The 27,261-nt window shown below is 42.9% G+C and overlaps 1 protein-coding gene across 1 annotated transcript in view; it reads left to right on the forward strand.

Annotated features, from left to right (window-relative positions):
* LOC311220774 (microtubule-associated protein 1B-like) overlaps nucleotides 1–26,697 on the forward strand; it is a gene marked incomplete at both ends in the record, with an annotated part of 75,691 nt that extends 48,994 nt beyond the window's left edge. The window contains 5 exons of the mRNA XM_084304358.1: nucleotides 3,583–3,665; nucleotides 14,264–14,404; nucleotides 15,018–21,282; nucleotides 25,589–25,827; nucleotides 26,542–26,697. Of these exons, the coding sequence (XP_084160484.1) occupies nucleotides 3,583–3,665; nucleotides 14,264–14,404; nucleotides 15,018–21,282; nucleotides 25,589–25,827; nucleotides 26,542–26,697 (6,884 nt within the window). The remainder of the gene's footprint in view (nucleotides 1–3,582; nucleotides 3,666–14,263; nucleotides 14,405–15,017; nucleotides 21,283–25,588; nucleotides 25,828–26,541) is intronic.
* Nucleotides 26,698–27,261: the final 564 nt, after the last annotated feature.

Below are 27,261 nucleotides of genomic sequence, written 5' to 3' on the forward strand. Positions count from 1 at the left end.
CACAGGAGAATTCCAGGGCTAGTCGTGGGAACAATACATCTTGCTTTAAGTTGTTAAGCAATTCGGTCTTCAGGCCTTATGCATCCCGTTCTTCCCAGATCGAAGAAAAGCATATCCATCTCCTTTTCAAGGCCAATAGGCCTGGGTCAAAAGGCACGTCCAGGTCACCAGGGGGCGTAACAGAAAAGGCCTGCGATGGCAGTAGTAGTGGGGGAGCCGATGGTGTAGGGCTCGTTTACTGATCCGACTGCTTCACCATCAGCCCCCCTGCCGCTACTGCCATCGCAGGCCTTTGCTGTTACGCCCCCTGTTGACCTGGACGTGCCTTTTGACCCAGGCCCTATTGGCCTTGAAAAGGAGACTGATATGTTTTTCTTGGATCCGGGAAGGTTAGGATACATAAGGCCCGAAGACTGAGTTGCTTGACAACTTAAAGCAAGATATATTGTTCATGAGGAATGGAAAATGGAGACTGTTGTTTTTAATCAAGAAAAGGAATGGAAAATGGAGACTGTTAAGTCATGGAACATAAAGGATTTTTTGTTATCTTTTCTGATTGTACATATGTATAGGCGTACTCGAGTTTAGTATTTAAAAGCAATGTTCTGTATATTTAGAATGTTTGCTGTTCGTATGTGCGTGTTGGTGGAGCGTAGACTCCACCAGGTTCAGGTGATGCAGAGCTCATTCTGTGGCCTAAGGTTTCACTAAATTTACTCTACTAATGTGAAACAATAGCTACCTGAATTCTTTACATACTAGCAGCTTGTTTCCCTTTCTAGTTTTTGTAAGTAGGAGAAAGATTAATCAGTACAGCAGGGCGGTGGGGTAAGTATCCAACCATCCTGATAGGGAATTTCTCACAATGTCCTGGTATTAAATAATATTAGGGAAAGGCTGAAAGGGGAGTTTTAACACCATAGTTTTAATTAACCTGGTTCATTTGGTATGTCTGGGCACGTGGGATTTACATAGGATGCTACCTGGCTTGAGAGTGCTCCCATGATGCATGATGGGGAGCACGTGTGTGCCATGCAGGACAGTGCTGCTGCTGGTGGGGAGTGGGGGACAACCCCTGTTATTTGCTAATTTCACAAATTGTGTTTGACAGTGTGGGAATAGAAATGTTGTTTTTGCAGAGTTACATTGTTTAGAAGGAAGGAATGTGGTACTGAGATATGCTTACAGTGATAAGAAAGCTTAGCAGGCGACCTTGTAAAATGCAGACAACCAGTCTCCTTAGGACAATTAGGTGAAAATCGCGGTGTTAAGTCAAGTCAGATAAGTGAAGAAACATTACCACTTCAAGCAGTAAAAATGTCAAAAGAAATTTGAAATTTAACAGGCTGGCTACTGAAGGCCATGCATTGTTTGTGAAGCATCAGATAGATTGTGAACCTGGATTACCCACTCAGTGGGGAAACAGGGGAGGGTCCTGTCATCAAAAAGTATATAAACTGTGTTTTGGAACTAGTAGATGCACTCTCTGCTGCTTGTGGGGCGCCCGCCATTGCAATCACGAATAAATTACTACTTCACTGAGGTCCTCGCCTGAGCCTAAGTTATTGGCTACAGAGTGTTTCTCACAATTTGCAGTGCAGGTGTATGTTGCAAGTATTCACTTTGCTTCTTGTAGGGGAAGTTTGCAGCCCGTGCTGGCTTTCCAGCTGCTGTGGCTAAGCTGCTAATAGTTCCTGGAAAACCTTATTTAAAACCACCTGTTCATGTTACAGGACTGTGTAATCTCAGGTATATCTGTGGTGTAGATAAGTCCATAAAAATACAGGGCCATACGCTCAGCTGGTGACAGTTACTCTAGTCCCTGATCCACACCAGCTCAGTGAGACCAAGGTGAGTAACAGGGAGTCCTCCTGTCAGGGAGAAGAGGCAGGGCCCATTGCTATTGCTAGTTTTTTTTTGTTTTTTTTTTTAATTGCCTTGAATTTCTGGAGTTTCTGGCCCCTAGGGCTGTTGTATGAAAAAGCAGATCCTTTCCCCAGTGTGCAATAATCCAATTCTCACACACTCAGGAGAGCTATTGCTCTTATTTAGGCCTGGGTGCTCGTTGGATTTTCCACAAGTCAAGCACACCTGTAATAAATGACTGAGTCCCAAATAGGATTGCAATTAAAGTTTACAATTTATTAAACAAATAGAGGCAAGCAAACAGCGCTGGGTGCGCCAGGAATCTCTGCTCCACCAAGACGCACACCTATTACATCAGGCGGCTGGGTTTTATGCTCCTAGTCTAATACATATTCATTACTACTTAGAAAAGGCAAGGTTATTATAATTAGTTCCTGGAATCCGAACCCTCCCACTGGCGCATACGTATCAGTCTCCGGTGGTCCCTCTGGGGGTCTTGTGCTGAAGGCTTGTAGTCTTTCTCCCAGGCTTTGTTCTTCAGTTGTCCTTCAGCTTATCTCTCTCCTCATTTGGTAGTCTCTGGGCCAGATGTCAGAGACTTGTGCAGTGTCTTGTGCAATAGTCAGCAGTTATCTCAAAACCCTTCTTTCTCTTATCTCCTTCGAGGGGGAATGGGAAAAAGTTGCGCCAGGGGAGTTTTAGTTTGGATGTTAGGAAGAACTTATTTACCGAAAGGGTTGTTAAACATTGGAACAGGCTGCCCAGGGAAGTGGTGGAGTCACCATCCCTGGAGGTGTTTAAAAGATGTTTAGATGTAGAGCTTAGGGATATGGTTTAGTGGAGGACTGTTAGCGTTAGGTCAGAGGTTGGACTCGATGACCTTGAGGTCTCTTCCAACCTAGAAATTCTGTGATTCTGTGATTCCTAGTCTCAGGCCTGGGCATCAATGTTAACCCTTCAAATCCCCTATTGACATGAATTGCTAGACCATTCCTTTGCAAGATACAAGAACTATATATATTAACCACTCTGTTTTTCTTAGACTTGTGGTTACACAAGGATATGTAAGACCGAAGGTCACATTTCATCATATCATGCGGCCCTAGCATTGTTCCATATTGACACGAATCAGATGAACACATTTCACACACCTAATGCCAGTTTCTTGATTAAATGTATCGTCATACTTCTTGGCTCCTTTTCAGGACCTTCTGTGCATGTCTTCCTTTCTTTGGGGGTCCTTGGTGGTCTTTGGTGGTCTTTTCTGATGAAGTACCCTAACCCTTTTTAATCCATATATGGTCACATGTCACCTAAGGACAATTTAAGGCTACTTTCTCTTGCCAACTTTCTATTGTTTCTTACAGAAGGAGTATTTTGTCCCAGATCAAAGGGAGCTTAGGTTAAATGATAAACATTCTTTTTGGTCCTGTACTACATAAATGATACTTGATTATAGGGACGTTTATTTAAACATAGACAATACCTCTTCTTTTCCAAGGGAGAGTTTGTTCCATTACAGGACAACATGATAACATATTTCTGAAGACATGAGCCAGTTCAGCTGCTGTGGCCAGTGTGTGATGCTCTTGGTTACCAGAGAGCTACTGAATGGTGGGACATATAGCTAGCTCATGGAAAGTGCTGTTTTAAACCATGCTGGATGGCTGGTTTAATTTAAATTTTCTTTTATTTTTTTTCTCTCTGTGCTTGCAGGTCAGAAAATTCTTCACCATACAAGTAATGTCTTAGAAACTGTAGTCCTGATCAATCCCTCAGATGAAGCAGTTAGTACTGAGGTAAGTCAGTCAGAAATATTTCATTGCATGGACCATACTGTTACTGTAAAAGTCGATCAAAGAAGTTCTCTTAAGACTCAATTTGGAGTTTTAGAAAGCAGGCATTCTTTAATTGCTGCGCCAGACACACAGGGGATCGCTCCACCTAGTGTGCGTGCTGAATTGTTCAAGCTACGGGGGTTATATACAAACAGAATACACATATTCATTAGATTTCCAAGAAAGAATTAACATATTCATACCGTTTCCCTACTCATTAAAATATGTAAATGTACCGGATGCATGTGCATTTGTTTCTACTGGTGGTCTTTCTGGGTCTTCTGGTGGTCATCGATAGTCAATTTAGGCATGCATACTAAGATAAGTCATTTACATATCAAAGGACCTATGCATACCATGAGTTCCTCACCTATTCTTTTTCAGACACATCCTCCAGGCCTGGGTTATCTTGACCTCCTCCCCCATCCTGGGACAGAGTTCTGTATGGTCTTATAGATAAGGCTGACTAGTGGGTAAGGTGACGCTAGAGATACAGAGTTTCTAGACTTCCTTCTATCTAACTAAACATAGTAAAGGTTTGGCTCATCTGTTCATAAAATATTTCAGATTTGGTTCTATTACTCTACCAGGGAGAAAACCATATGTCCTTCTGACTCAATATCAACAGGAGCTGCATTAAGTGGACAGGATGAGAGCAGGGCCTAACTATGGATGAAAAGGCACGTTAGGAGCAAATATCATCAAAATCATCAGCCATCCCTTGATTTTTTTCTTCCTGGTTTCCCAGACTCCTGGTAAAATGTCAGCGGTGTAGGATAGAAACACACCTCTGATCTCAGTGCTCCTTTCCTCATAATGCACCAAATTTCCTTTTGCTGAAGTGGAGGCATCTGTGCTGAAACTGCATCTGCTTTTCTTCTGCTTTTCTTCTGCTCATCCATTGCCTGGTAGCTCTGAATGCCTATTTTGCACATGAAAAAGAGCTTGAAAAAAAACTGGTTGCCCTGAGTCAAATTGAGATCTTTGAGAAGAATTACATCTATGTGATGTGTCCTTCAAAATGTACGTGAAACGATCAATAGACTTTGGAGAGTGCCCCAGAAGAGAATTGTCAAATCCTCATTAATTCACTAGTGATGCAGTGAAAACTCAATAACCAAAGTTATTAAGCAGGTATTCTTTATTATGGCACCGTGTGTGTGTGGGGATCGCTCCGCCAAATACACACACCAAGGATGTGCAGTGTGCTTATTAGTGGGATAAATACATATTCATTTAATTTCCCGTAAGTGTCTTGCATATTCATCAGGTCTCTGAAGAATCATTAACATGGGTTCCTGCCCCTGTTCGCATGTGTACTAGAGTCCTTGGGTGGTCATCCGAGATACTCTGGTGGTCTTCTGATGAAGGCCAGAAGTCTTCCTCGCTGCTAAACTTCTGACCTTTCCTTTCTTTGACAGACTTCAGCAGTCCAAGCCAGTTCTTGCTGGTGCCATTATCTATGCATACACTCTTTTACTCCCTTAACTTAGGGGTCGTTAACATATAATTGCCTTAGCTAAGACCTATGGAATCAACATCCTTTACCTTGTTCCCTGTCTCAAGTCCCCCCTATTCTTTATCTTAAGCAAATTCTTTTGCTTATAGCACTCCTTGATTCAAAGTTTTCATAAAATTCTTACCAGTTTTTACTTGGTGCTTGATTTGGTTACACTTCCAGGTTTCATAATCATCTAGGCCTTTTATACAGCACCAAAATACATACTGTACCAATACACAGGTTAAGAATACTAATAAAAGCAAGATCAATATTCCTACAAGTAACTGCTTAAGCTAAGAAAGGTTCAGTAACCAAGAAGTCATTTTCTTCCATAAATCTCGAAAACCCCACGAGGTGTCACCTTGAACTACATTATGTAAGATCTTGATCTTTTCCAGATATTTTCTGAGATCAGTCTCAATTCATCCTGCCTCATTTATATACATACAGCAACTAATATTTATTAAAGTGCATACTTCCCCTTGGGAGGCTAATAAAAGGTCTAGAGCCTAAAATGTTCTTATTGATTTGTTCTAGTTGCTTGCCCCAAACTATAATGTTATAAATGAAGTCTCATTTATAACACCATTCTTGTATAGCAGCTCTCCTCCTGATCATTCCCATTTCTTTCCCTGTAAACAACATACTTATAGACATAATTCCCTTCCCCAAGAGTATAAATAAGGTTGTAGGAATTGGTCTAATTGTTCAGCTAGGCTGTTGGGGTCCTCGAATAAAGACTTCCTCTCCTTCTTAAAAGTCCTAACCTCTCCGATGGTAAGGAGGGGGTTAGTTCACCTAAGAGGATACACAGTTAGTGTTAGTACTGTTAGTATCAGGGAAGGCAAAATTCTCAATATATCTTCTACCTTGTTCTAATTCTTGCCAGAGCCTAGAGTACGATCCTTCTTTAGGGACAGTGTTAATTACAGTCCCTGTCTCCCTTCCTGGAGTGACTGCTGCTGCCACCAGTTCAATATTAAGATTATAGGGAGCATAACTTGGCTCCTTCTCTGAAAAAGGAATCTTATTGTTTACACATAAATTTAAAGCCTGAATTTTCATCAGACCCGTATTTTGGCCAAAATACTGCTGTTTCCTTAATTGGTTCTTTTGTCCAGACTGATACACAATATTTAACCTTTTTTTTTTTTTTTTTTTAATTATTTTTCTTTTACAATCCCTCTAATTTTGGGATTATGTTTCCAATTTCTTATCATTCTTCAGGAAGAACTATTGGTAGGCACTCCCCCAGGGATATCTCCCTGTCCCCTGGAACTCATATTTTCCCATTTTTCCTAACCCTCGCCAGTATGTGCTACAGAATTTTCCCTTCTGCAGTGTACCACACACTAACATTCCGATTCTGAAAAATGGGGGTGTACTGCCAAGCACTTCCCTGTGCAAGGGTTACCGCACACCTATGAGTTTACAAAATTCCCTGGTGTACTTCCAAGCACTCCCCCATGCAAGTGTTATAAATTAGACCACACAATTTACTGGTCAATTGAAATTATTTTATTAATCAAGTAAGCAGACACAATCAAAACAGTCCTGGGCGGCTGGGGAGTCTCCGCTCCACCACGACACGCAACTTCCCTTTCCAGTGTTGCTGTTTTATAGCATTCAAGTTCCAGCTTGTCGAGACCTGTCGACTTGTCGACTTGTCGAGACTTGTTCTGAGGCTGCGCAGTCTGTTGTTTGGGGGTCGTTATTCTTCCTCCGGTGATCACGTGTTGTGCTTGTGTTCAGGTGGGGGCAAAACAGGATGTCTTGCGGTGGGTGGGTGGTATCTTACAGAATCTTTGTGTTAACAAGGATGTTTACCCAACCCCCCTTCCCCATTTGTCCCCATGTCACAATGCCGTGAGTTGTGAAACCTTATCTCCTCAGTAGATTCTTTGAATTCTCAAGGACAATGAACAAACCCTCTACTAATTTATCACACAAGGGTTACCGTACACCAAATTTCCCTGGTGTAGTGCCAGCACTTCCCTGTGCGAGGGCTTACCATACACCAAATTTCCCGAGACTCTTCCTTTCTCTCCTTTATCTCACGCTTCGTCCGTCTCCGGCCACGCCCATCACGGAGCCACAGAACCGCGGATCAGGACTCCACACTTGCGTCATACAGAAGTATGTCTCACTCGCACATCACACAGAGTCTCACCCGACCCCCAAGGCAATACTTAATATTTCTTACCTTGGTCTGTGCACAGAGTTACAGGATCGATTCTTAAAAACCCAGAGTGCCTACCTTCTTCCCTTCCCCACTACTTCACGGATCCTGCCTCTTTAACCAGTCTCGGGCCCTCTGTCAGCTTTCCGCAGAACCGCCACTGTCGATGCACAGGACCTCTGAAATCAGCAAGGCATGCCTTCCTGCTGCTGCGGCGGTGGAGCTCCCCAGTAGGTGACTGGATCCCGGACGAGCCCCCAAATTGTGAGAAACACTCCGTAGCCAATAACTTAGGCTCAGGCGAGGACCTCAGTGAAGTAGTAATTTATTCGCGATTGCAATGGCGGGCGCCCCACAAGCAGCAGAGAGTGCATCTACTAGTTCCAAAACACAGTTTATATACTTTTTGATGGCAGGACCCTCCCCTGTTTCCCCACTGAGTGGGTAATCCAGGTTCACAATCTATCTGATGCTTCACAAACAATGCATGGCCTTCAGTAGCCAGCCTGTTAAATTTCAAATTTCTTTTGACATTTTTACTGCTTGAAGTGGTAATGTTTCTTCACTTATCTGACTTGACTTAACACCGCGATTTTCACCTAATTGTCCTAAGGAGACTGGTTGTCTGCATTTTACAAGGTCGCCTGCTAAGCTTTCTTATCACTGTAAGCATATCTCAGTACCACATTCCTTCCTTCTAAACAATGTAACTCTGCAAAAACAACATTTCTATTCCCACACTGTCAAACACAATTTGTGAAATTAGCAAATAACAGGGGTTGTCCCCCACTCCCCACCAGCAGCAGCACTGTCCTGCATGGCACACACGTGCTCCCCATCATGCATCATGGGAGCACTCTCAAGCCAGGTAGCATCCTATGTAAATCCCACGTGCCCAGACATACCAAATGAACCAGGTTAATTAAAACTATGGTGTTAAAACTCCCCTTTCAGCCTTTCCCTAATATTATTTAATACCAGGACATTGTGAGAAATTCCCTATCAGGATGGTTGGATACTTACCCCACCGCCCTGCTGTACTGATTAATCTTTCTCCTACTTACAAAAACTAGAAAGGGAAACAAGCTGCTAGTATGTAAAGAATTCAGGTAGCTATTGTTTCACATTAGTAGAGTAAATTTAGTGAAACCTTAGGCCACAGAATGAGCTCTGCATCACCTGAACCTGGTGGAGTCTACGCTCCACCAACACGCACATACGAACAGCAAACATTCTAAATATACAGAACATTGCTTTTAAATACTAAACTCGAGTACGCCTATACATATGTACAATCAGAAAAGATAACAAAAAATCCTTTATGTTCCATGACTTAACAGTCTCCATTTTCCATTCCTTTTCTTGATTAAAAACAACAGTCTCCATTTTCCATTCCTCATGAACAATATATCTTGCTTTAAGTTGTCAAGCAACTCAGTCTTCGGGCCTTATGTATCCTAACCTTCCCGGATCCAAGAAAAACATATCAGTCTCCTTTTCAAGGCCAATAGGGCCTGGGTCAAAAGGCACATCCAGGTCAACAGGGGGCGTAACAGCAAAGGCCTGCGATGGCAGTAGCGGCAGGGGGGCTGATGGTGAAGCAGTCGGATCAGTAAACGAGCCCACAGCTCCCTCACTATCTGGCAAACCACATGTTTCTGACTGTGGTCCCACATGGCTCTTTAAGGCCTAAGAGACTGCTCGCCAGGTGCCGAGCTTAACTTTAAGCTGCTGAAAGTGAAGATAACTTTTTAAATAAAATAACAATGAAGATGTGGTAGAGTTGGGATCTTCTTTCAGATACGTACTCTTCAGAGGCTGTTTTCTACTTGTACTGAAAAAATTATTTTTTCAGCAGAGATTTAAGTCAAATCTTCCTCGTGTAGCCTCCCTGGTATGAGAAGGAATTATTTAGAACAACTGATTGCTTAACAATAAATATATAAATTTGAAATGATGGATTGTTAGGAGAGATGAGGTGATTATGTCACCTTCATGGAGATGGATCTTGAATGCAATATCTACACGTGGAGTTGTTCCGGATGGACTCTTCTCATTGAGTTAATACATGGATAGCCTTATTCTGAAATCACCATTCTGGTTTAACTTAATTCTTCTTGAACAGAGGAATGCTACACTTGAGATTTGTACCTTACCTTAATCAAAATTATCAAATCAAAATAATCAAAATCGCCACTTGCCAAGGTGATCAGCCGAGGGGCAGACGCGTTCTGCAGCAGAGTGGGGGACAGGCAGGGCTTTTTTTCTGGCATCAAGCCCACTTGAGGGAGCCGCCAGGACCCGGCAGCCCTCCCGAGGGAGGCTGACGAGGCATAGGCAGAGCCAGCAGCATCAGCAGCGGGCCATTTAAATCGGGCGCCACTGCCATTTCACAATGGATGCGAGACACCCCAAATGGGGGTGGACCCCCTTCCCTGTTGCTGTCAGGCAGAGGGAGGGGACCTAGGAGTTGAGGAGGAATGGAGACAGGTCCCTGCTTGACATCGAAGGCGATGCCCCCCCTACCGGCCCCACCTTCCCAGGTGCCCTTACACAACAGATTTGAGGCCCTGGAGCTTGAGAGACAGGTAGGTGAGGATGAGGTAGAAAGTCTACCCAGGAGCATGCCTAGGGCGAGGAAGTCTGCTCCATGCCTCAGGACTGCCTCCACCAAGACAGAAAGAAGGGTGATTGTTGTAGGCGACTCCCTTCTCAGGGGAACAGAGGTCCCTATTTGTCGGCCTGACCCTACCCATAGGGAAGTCTGCTGCCTCCCTGAGGCCAGGGTCAGGGACATTGCCAGAAAGCTTCCCAACCTGGTTCGCCCCTCTGACTATTATCCTCTTTTGATAGTCCAGTCTGGCAGTGATGACACTGAAGAGAGAAGCCTGAAGACTATCAAACGGGACTTTAGGGGACTGGGACGGTTAGTGGAAGGAGCGGGAGTACAGGTGGTGTTTTCGTCTATCCCTACGGTGGCAGGGAGGGGTACAGAGAGAGCACGGAAAGCCCACCTGATAAACACGTGGCTCAGAGGCTGGTGCCAGCACAGAAAATTTGTTTTTTTGGACCATGGGGCGCTTTACTCGGCACCCGGCCTGATGGCCGCAGATGGGTCCCTATCTCTAAGGGGAAAACGGATCCTAGCCCAGGAGCTGGGGGGGCTCATTGAGAGGGCTTTAAACTAGGTAAGAAGGGGGACGGGGCTGAAACAAGGCTTGTTGGAGCTGTGCCAGGAGTAACAATGGCAAGGCCAGGGGAGAAGGCAATGGCCTGGCTGAAGTGCATCTACACTAATGCACGCAGCATGGGTAACAAACAGGAGGAGCTGGAAGCCATCATGCGGCAGGCAGGCTACAACTTGGTTGCCATCACGGAGACATGGTGGGACCACTCTCATGACTGCAGTGCTGCAAAGTCTGGCTATAGGCTCTTCAGAAGGGACAGGCAGCACAGAAGGGGTGGTGGTGTGGCTCTCTATATTAGAGAGTGTTTTGATGTTGTGGAACTCGAGGCTGGGAATTGTAAGGTTGAGTCCCTATGGATTAGTATCGGCGGGAAGGCCAACAAGGGAAGCATCCTGGTGGGGGTCTGTTATAGACCGCCGAACCAGGATGAGGAGACAGATGAGTTCTACAGGCAGCTGACAGAAACTGCGAAATCTTCAGCGCTTGTTCTCGTGGGGGACTTCAACTTCCCTGACATATCCTGGAAGCACAACACAGCCCAGAGAAAGCAGTCTAGGAGGTTCCTGGAGAGTACGGAAGATAGCTTCCTGACGCAGCTGGTTAGTGAGCCTACTGGAGGGGGTGCCCCAATAGACCTTCTCTTCACAAACAGAGAAGGACTGGTGGGAGATGTGGTGGTTAGAAGCTGTCTTGGGCAGAGTGACCATGAAATGGCAGAGTTCTTCATTCTAGGAGAAGCCAGGAAGGGGACCAGTAAAACCGCTGTATTGGACTTCTGGAGGGCTGACTTTGAACTGTTCAGGACACTGGTTGGCAGAGTCCCTTGGGAGGCGGTTCTGAAGGGCAGAGTCCAGGAAGGCCGGGCACTCTTCAAGAAGGAAATTTGAAAGGCTCAGGAGCAGATCGTCCCCATGTGCCCAAAGACGAGCTGGCAGGGAAGAAGACTGGCCTGGCTGAACAGAGAGCTGTGGCTTGAGCTTAGGAGAAAAAAGAGGGTTTATAATCTTTGGAAAAGAGGGCGGGCCACTGAGGAGGACTATAAGGATGTTGCGAGGCTGTGCAGGGACAAAATTAGAAAGGCCAAAGCTCATCTGGAGCTCAGTCTGGCTACTGCTGTTAAGGATAACAAAAAGTGTTTTTACAAATACATCAACGTAAAACGGAGGACTAAGGAGAATCTCCATCCTTTACTGGATGCGGGGGGAAACTTAGTGACGAGATGAGGAAAAGGCTGAGGTGCTTAATGCCTTCTTTGCCTCAGTCTTTAGCGGCAAAACCAGTTGCTCTCTGGATACCCAGTACCCTGAGCTGGTGGAAGGGGATGGGGAGCAGAATGTGGCCCTTACTATCCATGAGGAAATAGTTGGTGACCTGCTACGGCACTTGGATTTGTGCAAGTCGATGGGGCCAGATGGGATCCACCCGAGGATATTGAGAGAACTGGCAGAGGAGCTGGCCAAGCCACTTTCCATCATTTATCAACAATCCTGGCTATTGGGGGAGGGTTTATGAAAGGCAGGTCCTGCTTGACGAACCTGATCTCCTTCTATGACAAAGTGACGCGCTTGGTGGATGAGGGAAAGGCTGTGGATGTGGTCTACCTTGACTTCAGCAAGGCTTTTGACACCGTTTCCCACAGCATTCTCCTCAAGAAACTGGCTGCTCGTGGCTTGGACTGGCGTATGCTTTGTTTGGTTAAAAACTGTCTGGATAGCCGGGCCCAAAGAGTCGTGGTGAATGCAGTCAAATCCAGTTGGAGGCCGGTCACTAGTGGCATTCCCCAGGGCTCGGTACTGGGGCCAGTCCTCCTTAATATCTTTATTGATGATCTGGATGAGGGGATCGAGTTCACCCTCAGTAAGTTTGCAGATGACACCAAGTTAGGTGCATGTGTCGATCTGCTCGAGGGTAGGAAGGCTCTGCAGGAGTATCTGGATAGGCTGGACCATTGGGCTGAGGCCACCTGTATGAAGTTCAACAAGGCCAAGTGCCGGGTCCTGCACCTGGGGCGCAATAACCCCAAGCAGAGCTACAGGCTGGGGGATGAGTGGTTGGAAAGCTGCCTGGCAGAGAAGGACCTGGGAGTATTGGTGGATAGTCGGCTGAATATGAGCCAGCAGTGTGCTCAGGTGGCCAAGAAGGCCAACAGCATCCTGGCTTGTATCAGAAGCAGTGTGGCCAGCAGGGCTAGGGAAGTGATTGTCCCCCTGTACTCGGCTCTGGTGACGCCGCACCTCAAGTACTGTGTTCAGTTTTGGGCCCCTCACTACAAGAAGGACATGGAGGTGCTCGAGCGAGTCCAGAGAAGGGCAATGAAGCTGGTGAGGGGTCTGGAGAACAAGTCCTGCGAGGAGCGGCTGAGGAAGCTGGGTTAGTTCTGCCTGAGAAGAGGAGGCTCAGGGGCAACCTTATCGCACTGTACAGGTACCTTAAAGGAGGCTATAGGGAGGTGGGGGTTGGTCTATTCTCCCACGTGCCTGGTGACAGGACGAGGGGGAACAGTCTAAAGTTGCGCTAGGGGAGGTTTAGGTTGGTTATTAGGAAGAACTTCTGTACTGAAAGAGTTGTTAGGCATTGGAATGGGCTGCCCAGGGAAGTGGTGTGATCACCATCCCTGGAGGTCTTTAAAAGACGTTTATATGTTGAACTTAACGATATGGTTTAGTGGAGGACTTGTTAGTGTTAGGTCAGAGGTTGGACTCAATGATCTTGAGGTCTCTTCCAACAATTCTGTGATTCTGTGATTCTATGAAAATTGATTTTTCAATGTTGGACAAGGCTTTTGAAATATTTTCAGAGTGTTTACTCAACTGTGCATAGTCTTACAAAAGTTTTGTTTAGTTTTGTTCTTCAATTTAAGTTGAATTTAGCCAATAGAAGTATACTGAATATATGGATTTTTCTTAGCGTACAAGTAAGTCTCCCCCTGGGTGGAAACAGGAATTATTACTAGCTGCAGTGACGATCAAGTAACAAGAATCTACTTTAAAATAGTTGAGATTTTAAAATGCAGAAGAAGGTTATTTCTCGGTAGCAAACTACTTTGAGGCATTAGGCATCCACATAATTTTCTAATGTTTTTTGAAAAGGTCTTTGGCTGCTACACTTTAAGAAGTTATAGTGCCCATACTTAGTGATATCATGAAATGTAAATGATTCATGTGACTGTATCTGAGTGCCTGAAGTTCAAGTTTATGTTTATGGTGAAGCAGAATTGTGATTTGTGGCTGTTAATTTCCAGTGATGCTTTTGCAACTGAATGGAAAGTCATGCTGTATATTGGAAAATAAAGAACGACCTTCCAAAAACTGTCTGACACATGTAGTTGTTCCTCATTATCATGTGTGAAACAGTTGGCCAAGACTGTCCTGATACAGTACTATTAAAATTCACCAAGTTACATAAGAAATGCATTTGTTCATGAAAATATTATTTTTTCATTCAAATTTTATTCTCTTCTGCTCCTTGTTCTTTTATCCATGTGTTTTTTATTCATTAGGTCTTCTCTCTAAACTCTTCTTGTGCCTCCTTTTTTCCCTTTTGCTCCTTGTAACTTGATAATATTTCAACAGTCCTGGGAGACTGGTGCAAAATATGTTTTAAATTAGGCAAGGTAAACTGCATGTTCTCAGAGAAATATAGAACCGCATGCTAACTCCCATTATTGATGTACTTATCTCCTTCATTCTAGGTGCGTTTAATGATCACAGATGCTGCAAGACACAAACTCCTTGTACTAAGTGGACAGTGCTTTGAAAACACAGGAGAACTCATTCTTCAGTCAGGGTCCTTTTCCTTCCAAAACTTCATTGAGATATTCACGGATCAAGAGGTGTGTTCAGAAAAGTGTCTTCCATACATTGTTATGTGATGGCACAAGTTTCTAGAAGACTAAAAATGGCCTTCTGTTAAGTTAGAATTAGCACTGATAGCTTTACGCTGATGCTCTTTACTCTTTAATAGAGGGTTTCTTTCAAAACGTATTTAATTTACTTTAGCTTTGATATAAAATGCTTAACAAAAAAAAAATACATTTTAATTTGGGGAATTAAGATTATGACTTTGAGAAACAGAAAACAGAAAGAACTGAAGCCCATGTGAGGAGGGGTGGGGAAGGCAACTGCCCCTGGGAGGATGCTGACCTCCTCCAGGCTGCAGATACTCTGTGCCTGTTAAGAAGATGTGCTGTTTCCCTTAGATATTTGGACAGCTCTTCTGGATGGACTGAGGCAGCACAGAGACTCTTGAGCCTATGGCAGAGATAGTGGCAGCTCTGGCAGCATTAGCTTCATAGCCCTCATCCCCTCTGAATATACAAACTTGTACTATCCTCCTATAAAGAGTGAAAGAGGGAAGGGGGAACCTTGGAAAATGCTGTGTTATGGTATTAATTATTAAAAATGAATCTACATGCATCTTCTTGTGTTTTTGTTTTAAAACCCTAGATTGGTGAATTATTGAGCACCACCCACCCTGCTAATAAAGCCAGCTTAACTCTTTTCTGTCCTGAGGAAGGGGACTGGAAAAATTCTAACCTTGACCGACACAACCTTCAAGACTTTATTAATATTAAACTCAACTCAGCTTCCATATTGCCTGAAATGGAAGGACTCTCTGAATTCACAGAGTATCTGTCAGAATCTGTAGAAGTACCATCACCCTTTGACATTTTGGAACCCCCAACCTCAGGAGGCTTTTTGAAACTCTCCAAACCCTGCTGTTATATTTTCCCAGGTGGAAGAGGGGACTCTGCATTGTTTTCAGTGAATGGATTCAACATGCTTATCAATGGAGGATCTGAAAGAAAATCTTGCTTTTGGAAACTTATCCGACATTTGGACCGGGTAGATTCCATTCTGCTCACTCACATCGGAGATGATAACTTGCCAGGAATCAATAGCATGCTTCAGCGAAAGATAGCCGAATTAGAAGAGGAACAGTCCCAAGGGTCTACTACCAACAGTGACTGGATGAAAAATCTGATCTCACCTGATTTAGGAGTTTTATTTCTTAATGTACCTGAGAACCTGAAGAACCTGAATCCTAACTTTAGAATAAAAAGTAGTATAGAAGAAGCTTGTTTTACTCTCCGGTATTTAAATAAACTGTCTATGAAACCAGAACCTCTTTTCAGAAATGTAGGAAATACCATTGACCCCATCATTTTATTTCAGAAAATGGGGGTTGGCAAACTTGAGATGTATGTGCTCAATCCTGTCAAAAATAGCAAAGAGATGCAATATTTTATGCAACGGTGGAGTGGTACTAGCAAAGATAAAGCTGAATTTCTGCTACCAAATGGCCAAGAACTAGACATTCCATTATCCTATTTCACCTCTGTCTCATCCCTGATTGTGTGGCATCCAGCTAATCCTACAGAAAAAATAATCCGAGTTCTATTTCCTGGAAACAGCACCCAATATAATATTCTAGAAGGATTAGAAAAACTCAAACACTTAGATTTCCTTAAACAACCAATAGTTACACAAAAAGACCGAACTGTAAACATTGCTAGTCTGGCTGTGAAACAAGAAAAGGTGAAACAACGAACAGACAGCAAAGAGAATCTCAAGCCTGCTGCAAAGACACCACCAATCAAGATAGTCAGAAAAGAATCTAAAGAAGAAACACGGGAGCCTGCAAAGCCTAGTCCAGCACTGGAAAATACTCAGAAATTAGAAAGCAAAGAAAAAGTTCCAGTTAAAAAAGAGAAACCAGCCAAAACAGAGACCAAACCTATAGTGACAGAAAAAGATGGAACAAGCAAAGAAGAGCAAATAGTGAAATCTGAAACTCCTGAAAAACAAGTTACAGATGTAAAATCAAAAGTGGCAAAGGAGAAGACAGTGAAAAAGGAAGTCAAAAAAAAACCTGAAGAAAAGAAAGAGGAAAAGGAAAAAACAAAGAAAGAGATTTCTAAAAAAGAGGAGAAAATACTTATCAAAAAAGAGGAAAAACACAAAAAAGAAGAGATCAAGAAAGAAGTTAAAAAAGATGTGAAAAAGGAAGAGAAGGAAAGTAAGAAGGAAGTAAAGAAAGATGCTCCACCAAAGGAAGCTAAAAAAGAAGCGAAGAAGGAACTTAACAAGGAAGAAAAAGAAGCCAAAAAGGATATCAAAAAGGTTTCTAAAGAAGCAAAGAAGACAACTGGTCCTTCAACTGAAGCCAAAAAGCTAGCAGCAAAGCCTAAATCACAAAAGAAGGAGGACCCTGTTAAAAAGGAAGCAGTACCTGCTGGAAAGCCAAAGGAAAAAGGAAAAATTAAGACTGTGAAGAAGGAGATCAAATTCAGTGGAGCACAAGTTGCCCTTGTAGCAGTTGGAACTGCTGCCACAACTGTAACAGCTGTAGCAGCTGCAGAAATTACAGGTAGTGGAAAAGAACTTGAAGTGGAAAGATCCCTTATGTCTTCACCAGAGGATTTAACAAAGGATTTTGAAGAATTAAAAGCTGAAGAAGTAGAAACAATAAAAGAAACAAAACCTCAGGTTGCATTCATAGAGGATGAACTGAAACTCACTGGCAAAGAACAAAAAGAGGCCTTTGATTCCCAAAAAGAAAAATTAGAAAATGAAGGACCTTCAGAGTCCTCTGATGAAGGTATAACAACCACAGAGGCTGAGGGTGAGTGTGAACAGACACCTGAAGAATTGGAACCAGTGGAAAAGCACAGGGTTGATGACAATGAAAAATTTAAAGATGAGGGAACTGGCTTGGCAGAATCATCTGAAGTGGAAAATTATGAGGAAAAGGCAGAGACAGAAGATGCTGAAGAACAAGGTGAAGATGAGGAAGAAAAGACATCATTGGACACCACAAAACTATACATGGAAGAAGCAAGAATAATGGAAGAGAGTTCAGAAGAAATAATGGTCAAAGCAGATGCTAGCATTAAAGATGAAAAATATATTGAAAAGGCAGATTATGAGGCATCAGGTGAACAATATGAAGAAACAGTAGAAAAGGCAGAAACTAAAGAAACTGAGGAAGAGGAGGAAGACAAAACAGAAGATAAAGAGGATACTGAAAAAATAGAAGCTAAAGAAGATTATGTGATGGCTGTTGTAGACAAAGCTGCAGAAGCTGGTGAAGTTGAAGATAAATATGGCCTACTCATAATTACACCAACAAAATGCTCAGAGCCTCAGTCTCCAGCAGTTGAACTGGCCTCACCAATCCATGATGAGACATTACCAGGTAATTCAGAAAGTGAAGCTATTGTTTCTGATGAAGAAAATAGAGATCAACCTGAGGAATTCACTGCTATTTTGGATTATACACAGTCTACTACCGAAATACCCAGTAAACCAACTTCAATGGATGAAATGTCTACACCCCGGGATGTCATGAGTAATGAAACTAATAATGAGGAAAGTGACTCAACTTATCAGGAGTATGCGAACATCACCAAGTATGAGACATCACTGTACTCTCAAGACTTTGGTAGACTTAAGCTTTCTACACTTCCGGATGCTTTTAATGGAATATCTGAAGGAACCAAAACAGAGGCCACAGAAGGTAGAGACTATAATGCCTCAGCTTCTACCATCTTGCCACCTTCTTCATTAGAGGAAGACAAATTCTGCAAATCTGCATTCCAGGATGTATACTGGCAAAAAGAAAATGAAACCCAAGGCACTACTAAATTAGAAATCAAAGAAACCTGTTCAGAAAATGTTGGTGGAAAATGTAGTCCAGCCAAGAGTCCATCTGAGAATTTGTCTCCTCTATCACCAGTTGTCAAAACACCACTGAGTGAACGTAGTGTGAACTTTTCACTTACTCCCAATGAGATCAAGGTCTTGGCTGAGAATGTCCCCATTGCTATATTGCCTGATGTACATCAAGAAGTTGCCAAAGAGCACTGTGCAAGCCTTGAAGATATAACATTAGAAGTAGTATCTCCCTCACAGTCTGCTGCTGGTAGTGCTGGCCACACACCTTATTATCAGTCTCCCACTGATGAAAAATCCAGTCAGCTTCCCTCTGAAACCAGTGAAAAGTCAACAGAAGCTCCAGTTAGCTTTGAATTCAGTAAAGTCATAGACGAGTCTTCAAAACCCATAATAAGCCCTATGGATGAACCTGTGCCAGATTCAGAATCTCCTATTGAAAAGGTTCTCTCGCCTCTACGGAGTCCACCACTGATAGGTTCAGAGACCACTTACGATACATTTTTGAGTGATGATGTAAAGTGTCCCACCAGAGATTATGGAAGTCCCTCTAAGGGAATACCTGAAAAAGAAAAAACACCTGTTCAGATGAGCCCAGCTTCTGAAGGCAGCTCTGTGGGCCTTTGCCAAGAAAAGAAAGATGAAAAAAGCATGGAGTTTATGGTAATTAAGGAAAGCTTCAGCCTAGAAAGGAAAGTGGAGGATACAGAACCCAGCAACTCTCAGTCCTCATTGGTCTTGGATGACCAGAAGTTAACAGGTGATCTCTCACCTACTCAAATAGATATCAGTCAGTTCAGTTCTTTAAAAGAAGACACCAAAATGTCAATTTCTGAAGGCACTGTTTCTGACAAATCTGCAACTCCTGTTGATGAGGTCATAGCAGAAGACACCTATTCCCATATAGAAGGAGTAGCTTCTGTCTCTACAGCATCTGTTGCTACTAGTTCATTTCCAGAACCAACTACTGATGATGTATCTCCTTCTTTGCATGCTGAGGTTGGATCCCCCCACTCTACAGAAGTTGACGATTCCTTTTCAGTGTCAGTTGTACAAACACCAACAACGTTTCAGGAAACAGAAATGTCTCCATCTAAGGAGGAGTGCCCAAGGCCTATGTCGATTTCTCCACCAGATTTCTCACCTAAAACCGCAAAATCAAAAACCCTTATGCATGATCACAGATCTCCTGATCAGTCAGTAGAATTTGGTCAGGAGTCCCCTGAGCAGTCTTTAGAAATGGACTTTAGTAGGCAATCTCCAGAATATCCTACTGTAGGCATAAGTATACACCATATATCTGTAAATGGACCAACAGAAGTAGATTATAGCCCTTCAGATATACAGGAGGCAACTTTTGCACAGATTTCCCCTGTGGAGCAGACATCTTACTCTCAGGAGAAGGATATTTCAGAAATTATTTCAGTTTCTCAAACTGAAGCTTCATCTTCAACTTCATCAGCTCATACACCTTCCCAGGTAACTTCACCACTGCTAGAGGAAACTTTTTCAGGTGCTGTTTCACCCAGAGATATGTCACTACATTCTTCTTTTACCTCAGAAAAGGTATTGAGCCTAGGAGAAAGGCTGTTTCCAAAGTCTGACCCATCTCCACTAACTCCAAGGGAATCTTCTTCTCTATACTCTCCTAGTTTTCCAGATTCACATCCTGTAATCACAGAAGTAGTTTCAGATAGTTACACATCTTCATTGTCACTGCAAGTGTCCTCTGACAAAGCATTTGGTAAACAGGCTGTCATATTACGGGAACCTCTAACAAAGCACAGCCCAGAACTTTTATTCAACCCAGAAATAATAGATTCACCGATAAGCAGTAGGTCACCAGAAGAGCTTAGTTATTCTTATGAGGCCACAGAGAAAACTACTAGGTCACCAGAGGATATTAGCTACTCCTATGAGGCAGTTGGAAAATCTACTAGATCATCTCAGGCCACAGATTATTCCTATGAGACAACAGGGAAAACCACCAGATCACCTGGGGCCATAGATATTTCCTATGAGAGAATTAGGAAAGCTAACAGATCACTTGATGCTATGGATTCTTCCTATGAGACAACAGGGAAAACCACTAAGTCACCAGAAGCCATTAGCTACTGCTATGAGACAACTGGGAGAACCACCAAGTCACCAGAGACCATGGCTTACTCCTATGAAATAACTGGGAAAGCCACCAGCTCACCTGAAGTTAGTAGCTATTGCTATGAAGCAAGTGCACATCTTACTCCAGGAAAATCATTAGCAGAATCTTGTCAGGATGTTGATTTATGTCTTGTGTCCTCCTGTGAATATAAACATCCTAAAACTGAACTTTCACCTTCATTTATCAACCCAAATCCCCTTGAGTGGTTTGCAATGGAACAGTTTCAAGATCAAGAAAAGCCATTAACTCAGTCTGGGGGAGCCCATCCACCTTCTGGGGGAAAGCAGCAAGAGCGTCAGTGTGATGAAACCCCTCCCACATCAGTGAGCGATTCTGCCCCATCTCAGACTGATTCAGATGTTCCCCCTGAGACTGAGGAATGTCCTTCCATCACTGCAGATGCTAACATTGACTCAGAAGATGAATCAGAAACCATTCCAACAGACAAGACAATTGCATACAAACACATTGACCCACCACCTGTCCCAATTCAGGATCACAGCCCTTCCCCTAGGCACCCTGATGTCTCCATGGTTGATCCAGAGGCTTTGCCAGTCGATCAGAATTTGGGTAAAACTTTGAAGAAGGACCTCAAAGAAAAGACAAAAACAAAAAAGCAGGGCACTAAGACCAAGTTGTCTTCTTCTGTTAAAAAAAGTGATGGTAAATCAAAGCAAGCGGCTTCACCAAAACCAGATGTAAGAGATTCTTTAGACAAAAATTCCCAAACAGATTCTCCAAAAAAGGAGTTCGTGGAGAAGAGAACCAAAAATATCTCTAATCCAGATGTAAAGTCCCAAGTGGAAGAGAAAGATAAGGATACCAAGAATGCAACAAATACAACAGCATCCAAGTCAACAAAGACTGCAACCACAGGTAAAGGCAGATAGGATCTCCCTAGTGTTAAGATTTTCTTAGTTGTTTACGTGAAGTTAGGTTGTCCTTATATCAGTTGAGAATGCAATTTACAGCAAACACCCAAAGAAAGTCCATGCTTTAAAAATAAATCCAGAGTGTAAAGGCTGCATTTAAATGAATGAAATATGCTGAATTAACTTTTGCGATCTGGGAAACTAGATGCATCAGTTTGCTCAGATGTAAAGAATTAGAGTGAGTACATCAAGTATAAAAAGATTAATACTAGCTGTCTAAATTAGTTAGCCAACTAATAGAATTAAAAGTATTGCTTTTGTAGGTGAAGTGAAATTAGTAGTAAAGTGACCCACTTTATTCATTGTAAGAATCATGTAGGCATAATGCTCCTAACATAAACCATTCAAACCAATTCATTTTAATTTTGTGAGAGGCAAAGGTGATATAGGACATTGGATGTGTTTATTACTTTGCTGGATTCTTTTTAAAGAGTATTTTAAAAATAACAGCAGTATGAGAACTTTCAGTGAGCTAAGCATGTACATCACATAATCTGGTTAAAGTCTTATGCTGTCAGTGATGGCTAAATATATGGAAAGTTAATGTTATTTTGAATGACTGTTGTGTAGTCTATAAGTAGTAATAAAATATGAATTATATCACTGAAGGAGGCATTGTGCTAATATGTTGTTTCTGGCAGATCTTGTTACAGAGCATTTTGAGGATACTTTGATTTTGCTGTTGTCATCAGGACTGATATTCTATTGAAAGCTTTTTACAAGACGCAAGTCTAGGATTCAGTACAAGCAAACCAGCATTCATCTGTCTGTAGCTTCCCCATTTTCTGTGGTCTTCTGTTCCTTTCATATACCATCATTTGCAGGTCTCTGTTAATAGATGCTTTTCAAAGTAGTGGTATAGTTCCTCATGCTGTACATTTCTCCAACACTTTATCTCTATATTAGATTCTTCTTCCTTGAAGCATACTTCTCAGACATACACTAGAGCTGAAGACAAGGCTTTATTTGATATTGACATTTAGGTGTAAAATATAATGTCTAATACTTTATCCAGTGTTGGTATTCACAGTTCAAAAGGTCTATTACAGACTTTTTATCACAGATGATCAAAGATTTTGTAAAATATGCATTAGTTAAAATGATCTAATTCAGGAAAACTTATCATATTATGATGCTTATTTGGCATATTGCTCTCTGATGAATATCATCAGGTCATGTTAGACAATTGTAATGGACTTTCCTGGCCTTTCAATATGTAACCCTTAATAAAGTGTATTGCTCAGATAATTTAGTTTACCAAACTTCATACTCTGTAACTTCATGGAGAGGCTAATAAAACATAAATGGTGATCATCTAAATACAATTACTGATTGAATCTTGATTGTCAGGTCACCCTGTGATTCAATGTGTGACAAAAGCAACTTTTATGAAATATTTTTAGTGCTAGTGTTTAAACTTTGAACTTCCTTTTGACTGAAGCTCTTAGAACAGGTACTACACTATGTATAACAGCAAAAACACTCTTCCCCTTACTTTTTGTGATGTGGCTAATTTGTGTATGCAAATAAGGAACTAGCAGGCAAACAAATACTTGTTCTTAGTTCCCTGAAGTAATTGAATTAGGAAATTTCACTGTCCTCCCAAGTTCCTTTTTGCCCCTCTTTCTGCTCTCATTTAGTAGCTTCCTGATGCTGTAAGACAGCCTGAAAATATCAAAGCTGTTGTGCTGATACCCCAAATCTCAAGACTGTTTAAAATCTGCATGACTTCCTGTGTGATCCTAAGTTTTATAATCATGCATACCCAAGACTTTGGAAAGCTGTGATTCTTAACTTGAAAAATAGAATCATAGAACGGCCTGGGTTGAAAAGGACCTTAAAGATCATCTAGTTTCAACCCCCCTGCTCTGGGCAGGGTTGCCAGCCACTAGAGCAGGCTGCCCAGAGCCGCATCCAGCCTGGCCTTGAATGCCTCCAGGGATGGGGCATCCACAGCCTCCCTGGGCAACCTGTTCCAGTGCCTCACCGCCCTCAGAGTGAAAAACTTTTTCCTAATATCTAACCTAAATGTCCCCTATCTTAGTTTAAAACCATTCCCCCTTGTCCTATCACTATCAACAGATGTAAACAGGCATTCCCCCTCCTGATTATACACTCCCTTCAAGTACTGGAAGGCTGCAATGAGGTCTTCCTGGAGCCTTCTCTTCTCCAAGCTGAACAAGCCCAGTTTCCTCAACCTTTCTTCATAGGGGAGGTGCTCCAGCCCTCTGATCATCTTAGTGGCCCTCCTCTGGACCCGTTCCAAGAGCTCCACATCCTTCTTGTGCTGGGGGCCCCAGGCCTGCACGCAGTGTTCCAGGTGGGGTTTCACAAGGGCAGAGTAGAGGGGGACAATCACCTCCCTCTTCCTGCTGGCCACCCCTTTTTTAATGCAGCTCAGGACACAGATGTCCTTCCGGGCTGCAAGCATGCACTGCTAGCTCATGTCCAACTTCTCGTCCAGAAGGAAGTCCATCAAGTCCTTCTCTGCAGACTACTCTCAAGTTCTTCTTTGCCCGGTCTATATAAATACCTGGGATTGCCCCAGCCCAAGTGCAAAACCTTGCACTTGGCCTTGTTGAACCTCATTAGGTTCTCATGGGCCCACTTCTCCAGCCTGTCTAGGTCCCTCTGGATGGCATCCCTTCCCTCTATTGTATCGACTGCACCGCTCAGCTTGGTGTCATCTGCAAACTTGCTGAGAGTGCACTTGATTCTGTCATCTATGTCGTTGATAAAGATGCTGAAGAGTACCAGTCCCAAGACCAACCCCTGAGGGACACCACTTGTGACTGGCCTCCACCCAGACATAGAACCGTTGACCACAACCCTTTGGCTGCGACCAACCAACCAATTCTTTATCCACCTAACAGTCCATTCTTCAAATCCATACCTCTCCAATTTAGAGAGAAGAATGGTGAGGGACCATATCAAAGGCTTTGCTCAAGTCCAGGTAGATGATATCCATCACCCTTCCTTTGTCTACCGATGCCATCACTCCATCATAGAAGGCCACCAGATTGGTTAGGCAAGATCTGCCTTTGGTGAAGCCGTGCTGGCTGTCTCGAATCACCTCTTTATCTTGTGCATGCCTTAACATGTCTTCCAGGAGGATCTGCTCCATGATCTTCCCAGGCACAGAGGTGAGGCCCACCTGCCTGTAGTTCCCTGGGTCTTCCTTTCTCCCTTTTTTAAAAACGGGAGTAACGTTTCCCTTTTTCCAGTCACCAGAGACTTCACCCGACAGACATGATTTTTCAAATATGATGGAGAGCGGCTTGGCAACCACACCATCCATCTCTCTCAGCACCCTGGGATGTATAACATCTGGCCCCATGGACACATCCAATTTCATTAGGCCGGACTTGTTCCACTGTCACAGTGGGACGGAATCCGCTCCTCTCACCCTCTCCTCGAGGTTCAGGGTCCTGACAGACATAGGAAACTTGACCACCAGTGAAGACTGAGGCAAAGCACTTACTGAGTACCTCAGCTTTTTCCATGTCTAAGAAAGCCAGTTCTCCCATCTCGTTTATCAGAGGGGGAACACTCTCCTTGGCCTGTCTCCTCCTGCCTATGTATCTGTAGAACCCCTTCTTGTTGTTCTTCACACCCCTTGCTGAGTTCAGCTCCATCTGTGCTTTGGCTTTCCTGATCCCATCTCTACACATCCAGACAACACCCCTGTATTCCTCCCAGGCTACGCAACCCTGCTTCCATTTCCTGTACATTTCCCTCTTTTCCCTCAGTTTAAGCTGAAGGTCCGTGCTCAGCCATGCCAGTTGCCTGCCTCCTCTGCTTGATTTCTTTTGCTGGGGGATGGAGAGCTCTTGCACTCTCAGAAGGGTGTCCATAAATTTTACTTACTTTACCTTAATTTACTGAATGGTAATTCAGTATTCACGGGCCTGCAATTGTAATTGTTGGATAATAATAGCATATTACTGGGAAAGGTTTAGTCAATTGTTGTTTATGTGGTAGTGAGCTTTTATTGTATTATATAGTTAGTTACATTTATTATTTTTTCCTCTTAGTACAGTTGTAACTGGGATACAACAGATCTGGAAAGTGTCATTAGGAGGGTAACGCCATAACTGTTTCAAAGGACACAGAAGTACAGCTGTAGCTATGTAATGCTTAACAAACAGCAGCTGTTTTAAGGAATATCACCTCAGCAATTATAACATAATTAGTAAATGCATGTTTTTAACCAGCCTGTAATATATTCTTTTGTTGTTTTATTTCCAAAGGATCTGGGAATACTAAGTTGGCAAAATCTACGGTGGTGCCTCCAGGACCTCCAGTGTATTTGGATCTGGTGTATATTCCCAACCACAGCAATAGCAAGAATGTCGACATTGAGTTTTTCAAGAGGGTGCGGTCATCCTACTATGTGGTGAGCGGGAATGATTCTACAGCCGAGGAACCAAGCAGGACTGTTCTGGACTCCCTGCTGGAGGGCAAAGCCCAGTGGGAGAGTAACATGCAGGTAAGCTCTTCACTAGTGTTTCTACCTGGAACTTTAAACTTCTCCGGGAAGCAACTATGGGAAGCCAAAGCATTGTTGGAGTGGATGGTGACTGCTCGGGACATGGGATTTCCAGCCAGGGCACCTCATTTTGCCAATAATGTGAGAGGACACCCAAGTCAAGCACAGAGATGCACCATACTCAGCCACTCCCCCATTTCTGGACCATCTGACCTGTCCCTCGAGAATAAAACAATTTGGAACTCATGGTTTACAGGGCCATTTAGCTGTTTCACACTATTGCTATACCATATATGATCCAAGTTTGGAAACTTGCAGTTTGTAAGTAGGAAAGAAAAGTGAATATTTCATGCTTTGTATAGTAATCACATACACTTGGAAACTTCTTGTACCTTTCCAATATGGTAAATAAATAAACAAAATATTTGGCCATAATCTGAAGAGCTATCAGTACAGACAACAACCTGCTACTTCTCTGGAAAGCTGCATCTCAGCAGCTTATAGAACCAAAACTGCTTCTTTACAGTCATTTCATCTTATTTACATATTTACTTATTTCCTTTTATCCATTCATTTACCTAAGTATTTATTGCATAAAGAGCCACTCTTTCCAAAAGGGAAAAATGTTTGTTGGCCAGGACTTCTAACAGACATTTTTCTTATCAGTTGTTTCTGTTGCCAATTCCTGAGGAGTTATCCTGTTTTGTGTTGCAGGTGACCTTAATCCCAACCCATGACTCAGAAGTGATGAGGGAATGGTACCAAGAGACCCATGAGAAACAGCAGGACCTCAACATCATGGTTTTGGCAAGCAGCAGCACTGTTGTCATGCAAGATGAATCTTTTCCCGCATGCAAAATTGAACTGTAAGAATGAGACCACGTACCACAACATTAAACTTTGTTTCCAGAAATTCTTCAGTTTGAAAACACCTTTTATAAAAATTCAACCCACCTATTTTAGCTGCTGAACTATATACCTGCCAAATGCTTTACTGTGTCACAATGATGTAAGTCACTAATATTTTTCAGTCTTTGATAATTACTAAGGGAAATGACAGTATTCCCACAGTAGGATTCATAGTACTGTGACAATACAGATCCAGTTTCATCTCCTCTGAATGTTTGGAAAGCATGCACTAGCAACTCCAACTGACTTCCGTCAGGTAGAGGCATTTGCCTTCTAAAGAAACACAAAGAGAGAGAAAAAGAGAGAGGGTTAGGAGGAGAAAGTAATAAAAAATTAGATCTGCGTTAGTCTCATGGCAACAGATGTATCGCTTGCTGCAGTTTGCTTATGCTCTCACATGAAAAGACAGTTTTAAATTTGTATCATTCTGAGCTATAGCAAAGGAAGTCCTTACTTTACAGAATTGTTAGCTGGAAAATAAGAAGCGGCAGAATGTGGTTGGGAAGTGATGTACAACCTAAACTC

This window comes from Netta rufina (assembly GCF_964035555.1).
Source record: "Netta rufina genome assembly, chromosome: W".
Lineage (NCBI taxonomy): Eukaryota > Metazoa > Chordata > Aves > Anseriformes > Anatidae > Netta > Netta rufina.